Source organism: Somniosus microcephalus, chromosome 24 (assembly GCF_052327205.1).
Source record: "Somniosus microcephalus isolate GS21.2 chromosome 24, FLI_Smic_1.0, whole genome shotgun sequence".
Classification (NCBI taxonomy): Eukaryota; Metazoa; Chordata; class Chondrichthyes; order Squaliformes; family Somniosidae; genus Somniosus; species Somniosus microcephalus.
Window position 1 is genome coordinate 27163165 of NC_141010.1, and position 15874 is coordinate 27179038.

The 15874-nt window shown below is 47.0% G+C and overlaps 1 protein-coding gene across 2 annotated transcripts in view; it reads left to right on the forward strand.

Annotated features, from left to right (window-relative positions):
• The window catches only part of mpp2b (MAGUK p55 scaffold protein 2b), a 667238-nt gene that overhangs the window by 614496 nt on the left and 36868 nt on the right, over nucleotides 1-15874 (forward strand). For both annotated transcript variants that reach the window (XM_085966350.1, XM_085966349.1), the window contains one exon: nucleotides 6549-6680. In XM_085966350.1, coding sequence (XP_085822476.1) covers nucleotides 6549-6680 — 132 coding nt within the window. The remainder of the gene's footprint in view (nucleotides 1-6548; nucleotides 6681-15874) is intronic.

The window sequence follows — 15874 nt, forward strand, 5'->3', positions numbered from 1 at the left end:
ATTGCAGTAGTGTAATTTTGTAAGATCAAGATTTAATTATAAAAGGAGTCCATTATGATTTGCATTGCAGTAAAAGACCACAGTATTTTCTATTGTACCATGGTAATTATTTTCCATGGTCATATACTTCATAGGTAAGAGCATTAATTAATAGCTCATCACTACTGATTGTAAATAGAGCTTTTAATTTTAATTCTTTGATTAAGTGCATCCAATAATAATTGCAGGCTGCTGGGTAAACGCTGATTAGAAATAAACCGATCATCACATCAAGCTCGTATCACACTAGAGCAACATCTGGTGGCCACTGTGCAAATTGGCTTTGTCAGTTGCTGACAACATAGACAAGGGCTTGTCTGAATAGCTTGAAACAAAAAGATAGGAATATGAAAAATAGTTTTCGAGCAGGTCAGGCAAATTTCACTAGAGTCGATCTGAAATTGGTTTTCCTGTACCAGGATACAAAGCTAATTGCAGCATTGTAATAATAGGTATAAAGTGAAGGAGTTTCTCACACAGATGTTTCGGTGAAAGAATGAAAGAGAGGCATCAGCTGAATGCATCTGTCCTCACAGCATCTTGGCCTGTTGGCACCTGCATGGTAGCCATTAACTAGGAACCCTGAGAAAAGCGGAGGCAGAGACATAATTATTATATTTAAATTACACTTGACGTTCTTCTCCCTGTTTTATATGTTCTGATATCCTCAGTATGTTATACGCTGATCACAATGCTCATATTTGCATGGTGTATTCTAACCTTTTATCTGTTTGTTGGCAAAATGAGAAGATGAAAAGCAGAGTGTGTGAGTGCTTTTTGATTGTTGTGAGCATTTTACTTCCTTGATTACTGAATAATGGTAGGTGTTTGTTAAATAAATATACACATCTGGAGGTAGAGTTTCCACTTGTTTCCGCTAGTAATATCAGCGCAATCAATTTCAATTTCAATTTCAATTTCAATTTTATTTGTCACATAACCAAATACAACAAGTGAAATCCAGTCAGTGAAATGCTTTTTTCTTAACGAGCCGAGCGCACCAATCAGCAAAGGACACTTAGCTGCCTGGTACGCACGGAGCCCGCAAGGACGGCAGCCATTTTCATCGGCGCCATCACAATAGGGTCCGCTCTCGCCTCGCTCCGCCTTTCCCGCACTCCTGCCCGACGATCTTCAGCCGCCGTGGTACCGACGTCCCGGGGCCTGCTTCTCCCTGGCTCTCCTTCCACCCGGGCGGAGTTGGCCAATCCAGCGCAAAGGATCGTGGAATTTTAAACGTATGTGAGTTACGCCCAAAACCACTTGCATTTGTGTTTTCCACAATCGTTTGCACTGGTTCAAGATTCACTTCGCTGGGATCAGGCCCCGTCCACAAAATTAGCTCCCCCCCACACAGGACAAAATTGTGAAATTCCGCCAATTACGCTGGTTCGGGAAGATTTTTCAATTTGCGCTCATTTTCTTAGGCACACAGGAACTAGCAGGCAAAAATGATTTAATTTACTAAGAAACTGACTCGTGTTCACCAATGAAACTATTAAATGGTTCAGTATTTTTTTAAAGTCATTTTTGGTGTTTTTAAATCAGCAGGTGGAGAACTGGACACCCTTATTAAAAATGCTTATTTTTGTTGCTAAACCCATTTTCAGCTGTATTATTAAAACTGCACCAGGTGACCACTCTTGAATTCACCAAAGGAATAATTTTTAATGGAAAGAAAAAAAAGAAACATTTACGTTTTCTTACACTGCCCGAGTCCCCTGGTTCATGGAAGAGCTTACGTTTGTGATCAAGTAAATGAATTTTTGTGGAAACTTGAAGCCTAACCCAACCAGCGCAATTTCAAGCGCATTATGGAGGCAATTTCCTGTTTGCGCCCAAAGCAGAAACTCTACCCCGTGAAGTATATTAACCTGTATTGTGTGAGTGTGTGTAAGGCGCTTTCTGCTAAAATTTAATGCATGTGGTTAAAACAGTATTACAATACCTGTGGCTGGTTAGTGATTTGTATTGAACAACAGTGATTTAGAAAGATCACTACCACACAAAGAAAATAGCTACTAATTAAAGCAGTACAATGATCTCGGTGTAAAGGTCAAGTACTAATATTTAAAAGAATTTCTCTAGAACAGCATTGATCCTACATGTAGATTTACAAGATTTGATTGTTCCCCCCGCCCTATCCCTGAACATGCATTTTCCTCTAGTTTCTCTCCTATCTCCCCTCCTTCCCGCTCCTATCTCCCCTCCTTCCCTCTCCGAGCTCACCTTGTCCATGAGACCCACCTCCTGCTCCCTTGACCCTATTCCCACTAAACTGCTAACCACCCAACTTTCTTTCCTGACCTCCATGTTAGCTGATATTGTTAACAGTTCCCTCACCTTAGATATTGTCCCCCTCCTCTTCAATATTGGGAAGACCGAAGCCATTGCCTTCACCTTAGTGTCGTATTTGACATTGAGATGAGCTTCCGACCACATATCTGCACCATCACTAAGAACGCCTATTTCCACCCCTGTAACATCGCCCGACTCTGCCCCTGCCTCTGGTCATCTGAAGCTGAAACCCTCATCCACGCATTTGTTACCTCTAAACTTGACTATTCCAACGCACTCCTGGCCAGCCTCCCACTTTGCACCCTCCATCAACTTAAGCTCACCCAAAACTCTGCTGCCCATATCCTAACTCGCACCAAGTCCCGTTCACCCACCACCCCTGTGCTCGCTGACCTACATTTTGCACCCGGTTAAGCAACGCCTCAATTTTAAAATTCTCATTCTTGTCTTCCAATCCCTCCATGGCCTTCCCCTCCCTATCTCTGTAACCTCTTCCAGCCCCACAGCCAGTGTTACCCCTAATATTTTTTGGGTGCGTGGTCCCTTTAACAGGTTGTGTGGCCTAATCAAAGTTTCACGCATGGGCAAAATTTCACATTTGAAAAGCCGTCCCCAGGTTGTGCGGGACCTGTAGACAGCTGTCTACAACCCTCTGAGATATCTGCGATCCTTCAATTCTGGACCCTTGCAAAATCCCAATTTTAATCGCTCGATCATTGGTGGCCGTGCCTTTAGCTGCCAAGGCCCTAAGCTCTGGAATTCTCTCCCTAAATCTCTCCGCCCCCTCTACCACTCTTTGCTCCTTTTAAGACGCTCCTTAAAATTGACCTCTTTGGCCAAGCTTGTGATCATCTGCCCTAATATCCCATTATGTGGCTCGGTGTCACATTTTGTTGATAACGCTCCTGTGAAGCGCCTTGGGATGTTTTACTGCATTAAAGGCGCTATATAAATGCAAGTTGTTGTTGTTTTTCAAGAAATAGCAAGGGTAAAACAGGATGATGCTGATTTGTGAAGAGGGATCCTATTTGTTATAAATCTCATCGTCATCAAGAAACTACTCATGAAATAACGCTGGACGGCCAGCTGGTGCCGCCGTCCAAGGAGTATAAATACTCGGGCGTGGCCCCAGCTTGCCAGGGACATTTTGTAAGACAGGAACTAGTGAAGTACAACTAGACCTCCATGTTTTGAAACAAGTTGATTAAAGCCTTGCTTTATACTCAAACCAAGTACGTAGTGAGTTTTATTACATCACTATTATTAATTATATTTCAAGAATTTTTACAATACATAGGTCTACGTGCTATTTGATCATTCTGTTAGCTTTTTTTAAACCTTGAACGTTCTGAGATTACTATATTGTGCAGTATTGTAATTAACATAGTCTGATGCTTTTTACAAAATGATTGTTTTTGGAGTGATTCTGTCTCTAATCTGTGCAGTGATTTTTGCTCTAACCAATGGTTTGGCTGTAAACTTCTTCTAAATACAGTTTGCATCCATCATGCCAAATTAGATCATGTACACTATAGTGAATAATGCACTGTTAAACAGCTGTAGTGATTGGTCTTCTCTCCTGCCCAGACCAACTGTTAATTCATAGAATCACGTGGAATTACATGGAAATTACAGCACAGAAACCGGCCTTTTGGCCCAACTGGCCCATGCCAGTGTTTAAGCTCCACACGAGCCTCCTCCAGCCTACTTTATCTAACCCTATCTAACCCTATCGGCAAAACCTTCTATTCCTTTCTCCTTCATGTACTTAACTAGCTTCCCCTTACACACATCTATACTATTCTCAACTACTCCTTGTGGTAGCAAGTTCCATATTCTAACCACTCTCTTGGTAAAGAAGTTTCTCCTGAATTCCTTATTGGATTTATTGGTGACTGTCTTATATTTATGATCCCTAGTTTTGGATTTCCCCACAAGTGGGAACATTTTCTCTGTCTACCTTATCAATCCCCTTGATAATTTTAAATATTAGGTCACCCCTCAATCTCTTTTCTAGAGAAAAGAGCCCCAGCCAGTTCAGACATTCATGATAGATAATGGTATCATCGTTGTAAATCTTTTTTGCACTTTCCCCAGTATCTCTATATCCTTTTTATAATATGGAGACCAGAACTGTGCACAGTACTCCGGGCTGATCGATCGCTGAAGAAGAAAACTGAAAAAAACCCAGAAACATCATTTCAGATTTTTTATTACTCACTTCGGCCACCTCGCCTTTAAGTATTGCCCCCGCAGCGCCCGGCCTCCCAATGAACGCCTCCTGCAGCTGTCGGTGTTTTTGCCTGGCGATGCTGCAGGGGGCGGAACCAAAGTTCAGGTCCAGGTCACTACTGGGGCGATGCGCACAGTGATGACGTCACGGTCTCCGGGCAAAGGAGATCAGGACGCAACGCCATACCGCCGCTGCAAACCTCCTGCCGAATATTGCGGGAGTCGATCGTCTCGCCGTGCTCGGTCGGTAAGTTATTACTGCCCCGTTACCGCGCCCCGGAGGCGATAACGGGAGGTGCAAAGGTACACAATTTCTTCCCCCAAGTGTGGTCTAATCAAGGTTCTATGCAAATTTAACATACCTTCTCTGTTTTTCAATTCTATGCCTCTAGAAATGAATCATTATGCTTTGTTTGCATTTTTTTATAGTCTTGTTAATTCATTCTTTCCTGCTCTAATTCTGGTCAGAATACCTGTCCTAATATCTCTCTATGTGGCTCGGTGTCATAGTTTGGTCTGATAACACTCTGTAAAGTACCGTGGGACATTTTACTATGTTAAAGGCACTATATAAATGCAAGTTGTTATTGAATAATACATTGTAATAATTGTCTCCCCAATCAAGTTTCTGCCTCTGCTACAGCACTGAAATGACCCTAATAAATGTCACAAATGACATCTTATGTGACTGTGACCATGGTGTGCTATCCCTCCTCATCCTTCTCGACCTGTCCGCAGCCTTTGACACGGTCGACCACACCATTTTCCTCCAATGCCTTTCCTCCGTTGCCCAGCTGGATGGGACTGCCCTCGCCTGGTTTCACTCTTTTACCTATCAAGTCATAGCCAGAGAATCTTCTGCAATGTCTTCTCTTCCCGCCCCGCACAGGTACCTCTTGAGTCCCACCAAGGATTTATCCTTGGCCCCCTCCTATTTCTCATCTGCATGCTGCTCCTCGGCAACATCATCCGAAAACACAATGCCAGGATCCACATGATCGCTGATGACACCCAGCTCTACCTCACCACCTTGTCACACTGCATATCCGAAATGCAGTATTGGATGAGCATAAATTTCCTCCAATTAATATTGGCAATACGGAAGCCATTGTCTTCAGCACCAGCCACCAATTCCATCCCCCACCCTGGCCACTGTCTCAGGCTGAATCAGATTGTTTGCAACATTGGTGTCCTATATGAACCTTAGCTGAGCTTTTGACCCCATTTCCTCTCCACCTTCTTGAACCTCCATAATATCGCCAGTCTCTGCCCCAGCCTCAGCCGATCTAATGCTGAAACCATCATCCGTGCTTTTGTTACCTCCAGACTCTGCTATTCCAATGCTCTCCTGGCCGTCCTCCCATCTTGCACCCTCCATAGACTTAAACTCATCCAAAACTCTGCTGCCCGTATCCTAACTTGCTCCAAATCCTGTTCACCCATCACCCCTGTACTCACTGATTTGCACTAGCTCCTGGTCCAACGCCTCCATTTTAAAATTCTCATCCTTATGTTCAAATCCCTCCATGACCTCCATCCTCCCTGTCTCTGTAACCTCCTGCAGCCCTACAACTCTCCAAGAACTCTGCATTCCTCCTAGTCTGACCTCTTGTGCATTTGTGATTTCCTTCACCCCACCATTGGTGGCTGTGCCTTTAGTTATCTAGGCCCTAAGGTCTGGAATTCCTTCCCTAAACCGCTCCACCTCTCCACTTCTCTCTCCTCCTTTAAGACGCTCCTTAAAACCTACCTTTTTGACCAAGCTTTTGGTCACCTGTCCTAATATCTCATTATGTGGCTCAGTGCTAAATTTTGTCTGATTGGTGCTCCTGTGAAGCACCTTGGGACGTTTTACTACGTCAAAGGTGCTATATAAATGAAAGTTCCTGTTCTGGTAATGCTCCAAATTTGATCACACTCGTTTGTGAGTATGTTATTGGAATAGAAATAACTTAGTGTAATTTTTTTAAATCTTTCAGGTCTTTGTGAAGTCCCATTTTGAGTATGAACCTGTCAATGATAACTTGATCCCCTGCAAAGAAGCTGGTTTGAAGTTTACCTGTGGCGATATATTACAGATTGTGAATCAGGAAGACCTCAACTGGTGGCAGGTAAGCACAGTCATTACATTCACTACTTTGCTGTGTTACTGGCAAAAACTCTTCCACATGGATGGAATTTCTCTAGAACAGCTTTGATTCTGCATGTAGATTTACATGCTTATTATATTTAGAGCCTTTTCATGTTCCGAATTTAGTACGTTGTTATACTTTTCTGCTTTACACAAAAACAAGAGTAGTTGTATAACTCAGGATTGTTGACATTAATGTATTACAGCAGGAGGACTAAAACCACGTTCAGTTTCACACCCTTTCTGTTGCATGCAAGCAGCAACACAACACCAGCCTGCCAGCATTCAAATGGAGCTACATGACTGCTTAACATTATAAGCAATGCCCAGCAGCTAGCAGTGCAACTTCTCTCAGCAAGTCCAGTTCTTTTGCTGCAAAACAGAGTAAGAACATAAGAATTAGGAGCAGGAGTCGGCCATACGGCCCCTCGAGCCTGCTCCACCATTCAATAACATCATGGCTGATCCTCGAGCTCAACTGCACTTTCGCGCCCAATCTCCATGATTCCCCTAGAGTCCAAAAATCTATCTCTCTCAGCCTTGACTATACTCAACGATTCAATATCCACAGCCCTTTGGGGTAGAGAATTCCAAAGATTCACAACCCTCTGAGTGAAGAAATTCCTCCTCATCTCAGTCTTAAATGGCCGACCCCTTATCCTGAGACTATCTCCTATAGTTCTAGACTCTCCAGCTAGAGGAAACACCCTCTCAGCATCTACCCTGTCAATTCCCCCTCAGAATCTTATGGGGGATAAATTTGGTACCTTAGTGCCTCCCGTTAGTGGAAGTAGATGGCGCTAAACAGGGCGCTGGAGCATTATCGCTGGGACAAGGCGAATCCAATGCCGCACACCAAATCCCCTCCCCCCCCCCCCACCACAGCTCTGCTGCTAACGGTTATCGCCGGGAGCCTCAACACAAGGTGGATCGTGATGTCAGTGAGTGTGCAATGCTCACTGACCACCCAATCTGCAAAATTGATTGTCGCCACCTACCTTAGCGCCTGGAGTAAACAGCGACAGGGAGAGCTGACATGACGCAGCAGGAAGCCGGCTCCAGGGATGTTATTTAAAGGGATTATCAGTAATGAGTGGCAACTATAGGTTAGTGGAGTTTCAGTGCTTTCTTGTCAGTTTCACATAGTGCAACATTCCCATTCTGTGATTTCAAGGTTATTTAATAGCAGGAGTGCTGTGGCAGCTAAAAAGTAGCTACATTTATTCTTAAAAAATCAAACTGCCACACTTGGTTACATTAATGGGGGGTGTACTGGCAGTCGACTCACCCTCCATGATCTTTGGCAGAGGGAGCGGAGGCAGCGAGAAAGACTGAAACATGTGCTTAGAGGGAGGAGGCGGGCCTTCAGGGCTCTCAATAAGAAGCCTTACCCTCCGAGGGTATTCCGAGAGCACTTCTACCTCCAATTAAGTGAGGAGCAGTGGTGAAGGCTCCACTTCACCAAGGAGGTGTCCACAAAACTCTGCCACCTCCTGCAACCAGACCTCCAGCCTCAGATCAGGGCGACCATGGCTCTCTCAGTGGCAGTCAAGGTCACCGTTTCCCTTAATTTCTTCACCAGCAGATCCTTCCAGTCTGCAACAGGAGACATAGCTAACATCTCGCAGGTCGCCATCCATCGCTTCATCTGGGAGATCATAGAACCTGTCTACAGTAGGAGAAGGGACTACATTTCCTTTTCCTTCTGTATCACCAGAGAGAAGCAGGACGAGCACGCGTGTGGCTTTGCCAGGATAGCGGGATTCCCCATGGTGCAGGGCACCATTAACTGCACCCACGTGGCTTTGTGGGCGCCACCTTACAATCCTGAGATCTTCCGTAACCGCAAAGGCTACCACGCTCTTAATGTGCTGTTGGCATGCGACCACAGACAGTTAATCCTCACTGTCAATGCCCGCTATCCTGGCAGCAGCCCCGATGCCTTCATCCTGCGCCAGACCGGTGTGCCAGCACTCTTCCAGCCACCATGTCAAGCTCGCGGCTGGCTGCTTGGAGAGAAGGGCTATCCGGTCTCCACCTGACTCATGGCTCCCCTCTGCAATCCGAACACTCCTGTCCAGCACTGATGTAATGAGAGCCATGCCGCCACCATCGAGCAGACCATTGGAGTGCTCAAGCAACGGTTCCACTGCCTTGACTGCTCGGGAGGAGCCATCCAGTACTCGGCTGAGCGGGTGTCCCTTTTCGTCATGGTGTGCTACATGCTGCACAACTTGGCCATCATGAGGGCCCAGCCATTGCCACCAGGCAAAGTGGGACCACCTCAGGAGGAGGAAGAGAAAGAGGGAGAGGACGAGGAGGAGGAGGAGGAACAGCAGCGAGGGAGGAGGCAGCCACTCAATTGGCCTTCTGGAAGGGCGGGTCGTAACTGCCTGATCAGAGTGCGGTTCCAATAAATTCTACCCCACATCCCGGTTGCTGACCACATCCCCAACATTCCATCCATTTTGCTTGCCATATCACAGCGCAAAGCTGAAATGAGAGACAGCACAAAATCTGCAACATTCAATTCATAAATTTATCAACATTCAGTAAACACGTATATACAAGAACAATATTAACTAAGCACTCTTGTGCAAACTCTTACTTCCACTCTTCACAGTTCCTTTCCCTGATCTACTGCTCCTATGTAGTCTGTCCCCAATGGCTGCAGCAGGGCTGGTGGAAGGCTGCTGAGTGTCGGTGCCAGAGACTACAGATGGCCTTGCAGGACGCCCTCGACCAGCTCTAAGCCTGGAAGGCCCAGCTGTACACTGTACCACCTCAAGCTGGGCGGCAGCAGTCTGGCTTGGCTGGATGATAGGCAGTGACAAGGGCAATGGCGGAGTGGCATTAGTGGGAGCAGGAATGCTGTCATCCTGAGAGAGGACAGCAGGTTCCTGCTCGACTGACCCACTGCCACTCCCCCAGGGCAGCACCTCAGCATCCATAGCAATCTGCTGGAGCAGATTGCTGACCCGCTGAGACACCGGTGAGATACCTGGTGGACTGTGGTGGACACAGCGACAATGGGCAGCAGTCAGAGCTTGCGTGGCATCAAGCTGAGACTGCATGAGAGCAGTCTGAGACTCGATGGCAGCAACCATTGACTGCATTACAGCACTAAGACATTGCGTCACTTCCACCTGTGTTGCAATGGATGCTGCCACATCGCCCATGACACACGGCATGAGTTCTGGGTCCCCACGGTCTCTCAGGGAGTCCATCATCCTTGGCAGGCTGCACATCTGTGTTGGAGGCAGACTCCTCCACGCTCCTTACCACTGTCGACAGACTCTCGGGCATCCTTGCCATTGCACCTATCATCTCGCTGTGCATGCCCATCACCCTTCTTGTGAACGCCTCCCCATTGAGGTCCTCATCTGAGCCCTGTGCAGCAGAACTCGCCCTCCGGGGAGCTGGCTCCTGAGCTACCCTTCCCCATGCCTTGTTGCATTCCGCTCATCCCCGGTGCATCACCCTGCGCAGACCCCTCTACTAACCTTGCCTATAACGATCGCGTAATCCCAGTGTCTGAGGTGGTGCCTGCGGGTGAGCGATGGTGACGCGGTGCTTTGCTCCTCCTCCTCTTCTCCCGTCTCACTCTCAGTGGGAGGCTCAGGGACAGGCTGGTCAGCTGGTTGCTGATTCTCTGAAAGCATAAAGGCACAAGACTCACGTTAAGGTGAGGGCAGGGGGGCAGGAAGCGAACAAGGAACGCAGTATCAGGAGCTGGAAAGTGGGGAAGGCTTGCGCTGTGAGGGGGAATTGGGATGAGAGACAGAGAGGGGATGAACATACCACTGTTGCCCCCAAGGGGCTCAATATCACCGATGGCCATGGCGCCCAGCACCTGCCGCCCAATGACTCTCAGCACTTGCTCCTCCAGGTCTGTGAGCTGTTGGATGTCCGCTTCACCCCCGACTGTTCGTTGCTGCTCCCTCCTATGGTGGCCCAGCTTGGCCTGCAAGAGAAAGGAAAGTGTGTGAGTGAGTGTGCAGCTGTGTGTTTGGGAGATGTGCCTGTCATAGTTGAATAGCTGTGATTGTAGGCAAGGCGTGAGATGTGGGTGTGAGTTTTAGGAGGTGGAGATGCTTGGTGGGTGAGTGATGGGGTGTGGTGGTTTGTGCAGTGTGTACAGACTGAGGTTCAGATGCTGGTATGTGGGACTTGTTGAAGCATGTACTCACCGTGACCACCTGAGTGAGGTCGCTGATATTTTACGGCACTGTGTGAGGGTCCTGAGGACCACACTGCTGGTCAAGATGTCCTGCGCCACTTCCCTCCACATTACCCTGAAGACCTGGGGCAAAGGCCTCCTGCCAGTGGCTGGGAATAACACTGCCCTCTTTCTTTCGACTGCCGCGACCATTGCCTCCAATGCCTGGTCGCTGAAATGGCAAGCTCTCTCCCTGGGACTGGGATCAGCCATGAGGATAATAGGTGTAGCTGTTGAGTTGCTTGGAGGTCGCCTTCAGAGCCAACAATGTTGAGAATGAGGTTATGCAGAATGATTGAACCTCCCCTTTAAGAACTGGAAGGAGCCAGTGTGAATGATGAGTCTTGATTGGCGTGCACCTGAAATTGGTTATTGCTCTGTGGGTAGCACCCAGATCTCTGTGTGTAGCGCCCTAAGTTAGGTGATTAGCACTTGATTTAGCGCTCCAGTTCTTTCTTGGAGCGCTAACAATCAATTTAGTGGGAGGTCAGAAGGATTAGCACCTGGCGCTAATTCTACAACTTTTTAAAATTTGGTGCCCCAATTGGGGCGATACCGAATTTCTAGCTTTTTTCCAGACTAATGTCAAGAGCCTCCAGGTCTGCCGAGACCTATCCGGTCTGCCGTCCAACCGACTTTTAACCCTTTTTGTTTGGAATTTTTTTAAGATTGGGCTTAAAGACTTGAACTAGCACTCCAATCATTTCTTTGAGTGGTGAGCATGAATTTTGTGTGCAGTCTAAAGCATTAGCTCCTGGCGCTAATTCTCCAACTTTTCTAATTTTACCACCCATTCCTGGGTTACAATGAATTTCTAGCCCAATATGTTTCAATGAGTTCACCTCTCATTCTTCTAAACTCCAGAGAGTATAGGCCCAATGCACTCAGTCACCCCTCATAGGACAACCCTCTCATCCCAGGACTCAATCTAGTGAACCTTCTTTGCACCGCCTCAAAGGCAAGTATATCCTTCCTCAGATAAGGAGACCAAAACTGTACACAGTACTCCAGGTGTGGTCTCACCAAAGCCCTGTACAATTCTAGCAAGTCTTGTATACCAACCCCCTTGCATTAAACACCAACATGCCATTTACCTTCCAAATTGCTTGTTGTACCTGCATGCGAACTCTCTGTTTCCTGTACGAGGACACCCAAATCTCTCTGAACACCAACATTTAATAGTTTCTCACCATTTAAAAATATTCTGTTTTTCTATTCTTTCTTCCAAAGTGAATAACCTCACATTTTCCCACATTATACTCTATCTGCTACCTTATTGCCTAATCACTGAACCTGTCTATATCCTTTTGCAGGATCTTTGTGCCCGCCTCACAGCTTACTTTCCCACTTAGCTTTGCATTGTCAACAAACTTGGATACATTACCCTTGGTCCCTTCACCTAACTCATTAATATAAATTGTGAATAGCTGAGACCCAAGCACTGATCCTTGCGTCACCCCACTAGTTACAGCCTGCCAACCAGAAAATCATTTATTCTTATTCCTCTTTTTTCTGTTCGTTAACCAATCCTCAATCCATGCTAATATATTACCCCCAACCCCATGAGCCCTTATCTTCCGTAACAACCTTTTATGTGGCACCTTATCGAATGTCTTTTGGAAATCCAAATATATTACAATAGCCCATATTTTCCAATCGGAGGCTTCCTGCATGCGGAGGCCTCCGATCTGGAAAAAATCTATGCCCTTACCCGAGGGCTCCCAAGGTACAGCCACTTCCGCTCCTGGGCCTCGCCACGATGAAATGCACAGGGCCCAGGTATCCCAGGGGCGCATGCGGTTCACAAGTGTCCCTGGGATCACGTGGGCCATGGGGAGCCAATGGGAGAAGGGAATCTCCCTTCATACTTTTGACAGCTTAGACATGTCAAAAGTATGAATGGAGATCACTCCAAAAAGACAGCAAAACATTAAAAAAAATATTTAATTACGTTTTTAAAATTAGTTAAAATTACATTAAATTAAATATTTTAAACAAAAATTTAATTTTTTGAAAAAGTAATTCAAGTTTTTTACGGGGCTAAAAATAAACTTACCTTTTTTTAAAAGTATTTTTAAATTCTAAATGAGTGGAAACTTTTTTTAAAAACTTTTTAAAAACTCTTATGCTGGTAAAAGCAGGCTTTTTCCAGGCATAAGATTTTTAAGGGTTTTCTGCGGGCGGAGGTTCTGCAGAAAGCGGAACTCTCTGCCCGCAGAGGCCCTCCTCCAGGGCAGGCGTCCGATCTGTCAAGAGGATTCTTGATAGATCGGAAATGCCGGTTTTCAGCGCATGCGCAGTGCATGCCTGACACCGGCATTTGCGAGGTCCCTACTTCGTACATATCCGTAGGGATCGGAAAATATGGGCCATTGACTGGTTTTTCTTTATTTACCCTGCTAGCTACATCCTCAAAAAACTCTTAATAAATTTGTTAAACACGATTTCCCTCTCATAAAACCATGTTGACTCTGCCTAATCATTTTATGATTTTTATGCACCCTGTTACCACTTCCTTAATAATGGATTCCAGCATATTCCCGATGACTGATGCCAGACGAACTGGCCTGTAGTTCCCTGTTCCCTCTCTCCCTCCTTTCTTGAATAGCGGGTTTACATTTGCTACCATCCAATCCACTGGGACCGTTCTAGAATCTCGGGAATTTTGGAAGATTCCAATCAATGCATCCACTATCTCTGCAGCCGCCTCTTTTAGAATCCTAGGATGTAGGCCAACAGGTCCAGGGGATTCGTTGGCTGTTGGTCCCATTAGTTTCTCAAGTACCTTTGCTCTACTGATTTTAATTACTTTAAGTTCCCCACACTCATTAGCTGCTTGGTTCCCCACTATTTTTGATATGCTTTTTGTGTCTTCTACTGTGAAGACAGATACAAAGGTTGGAATTTTCTGGGGTCCACGCGGGCGCGATTGGAGGTGGGTTAGGTGGGAAATTTGAAATAAGTTGCAGCGGGTCGGAACCCGCCGTCATCCCGCCCCCACGCGCCTTTTCCTCAGGCGCGTTTGCTGGTGTGGCAGCGACCCAACCGGCAGAGGCGGGTGACCTGAATTCAAATCATTACCAGGTAGTTGTCAGACCCTTAAGAGCCTTTTTTCTGCCTACCTTTTGAATTTCCCTGGCTGCCCACGGGATTCACGCAGCTCGGGAACCACGTCTGTCAGCCTGAGGCAGGAGTTGAGTGGCCATTGCTGCAGCTGATTAGATGTCAGCATGAAATGTACTGTAAAACCTCCCACCTCACAGCTGATCACTTTCCTCAGGCAGAAGTTGTTGCTGGCTGCATTCCCAGCACACATGTGCTTACATCAAAATCACTATCCAATCTCACCTCATTATTGCAACCTATCACACCTTTGACATCCTGCTCCTCTGATCTCTACTTGACCTGCTGTCTATTCCATCAGCATGGGCGCCATTTATACAGTGTCACCTTGGTCCTCAGAATTGGACCACGGTGAGCCCCAAGACCAGCAGCACCGGGTACACTGGCAGCAGCAACAACAACGCCTCCAACCTTCTCCTCAACCACCTGATGTTGCACAGGACAGAGGGCATCAGCGCAGGGCTGTACCATGCCAGAGGGTATACAGGCAGAGGATGAGCTTCCTCAACATGACGGAACAGCAGTGCCAAAGGAGGCTCAGCCTATCACGCCAGGTCGTCGCAGACATTTGCACACTGCTCGAGCAAGATGCAGCCCAGAGGAGCGGGTGGACATGTCTTACCAGTGGCTGTCAAAGTCACCAATGCCCTCAGCTTCTTCGCCTCGGGCTCCTTCCAGGGATCTGCAGCAGACATTTGCGGCATCTCGCAGTCGGCTGCCCACAGATGCATCACACAGGTCACCGATGCCCTCTTTGACAAGTCAGCGAATTATATCAATTTTGCCACTGATGAAGCCAGTGTTACTGAACGGGCGCTCGGCTTTGCCACTCTGACTGGCTTCCCATGGGTGCAGGGCGTCATCGACTGCACACATGTGGCCATCAGGGCATCCCCACATCACCCAGGAGTCTTTGTCAACTGCAAGGGCTCCCACTCCCTCAATGTGCAGCTGTTTTGCAACCATAGGAAGATCATCATGCATGTGTGTGCCAAATTCCCTGGCAGCTGCCATGACTCTTTCATCCTGTGCCAGTCCACCCTCCCTCAGCTCTTCACTCCTCCAAACAGACTTTCCAGCTGGCTGCTTGGAGAAATGGGCTAGCCACTGAAGACATGGCTCATGACACCCTTGAGGAGACCAAGTACTGAGGCTCAGGAGAGATATAATGAAAGCCACATTTCCACCAGATGCATCACAGAGCAGACAACAGGCAAGCTTAAAATGCGTTTCAGATGCCTTGACAAATCTGGAGGAGCCCTTCAGTTCGCACCAGTCAGGGTCTCCTGAATCGTCGTGGTCTGCTGCGCCCTGCACAACATAGCACAGCAGCGAGGATTAGCGCTGCATGAGGAGCAAAGCACTGAGCGCACAGCCTCTCCAGAGGAGGAGGAGCATCAGCTGGAAGGCAAGGAGGAGGAGCAGGAAGAACCTGCGGGCCAGATCCCACCAGCACCCAAGCATATTGCTGCCAGGGATGGCCTCATCACGTCCAGATTTACTTCACTTTATGCTGTACACCCATATGGCTGCCACATGCTGCGTCAGGTTGGCACCACCCCACAGCAACACCGTAAAGGATCCCGACAATAACCAAGCCATTCCTTTCACACGCAGCACCATTCCTAGAGGTACCGTTATGTCTCACCACTCACTGCAACTCATTAAACCACTTCCAAAGGTGCACACAAATGTATCCAAGGTGGGAAAGTGGTGAAGATAAAGATTTTTATGGTTGACAATACATTAATGGAAACTTGACATTAACAAGTGGCTACCCTTGTGAATCTACATGTGCGTCTTCTTTCTCTTCTGCATGTTTCTACGAGGTG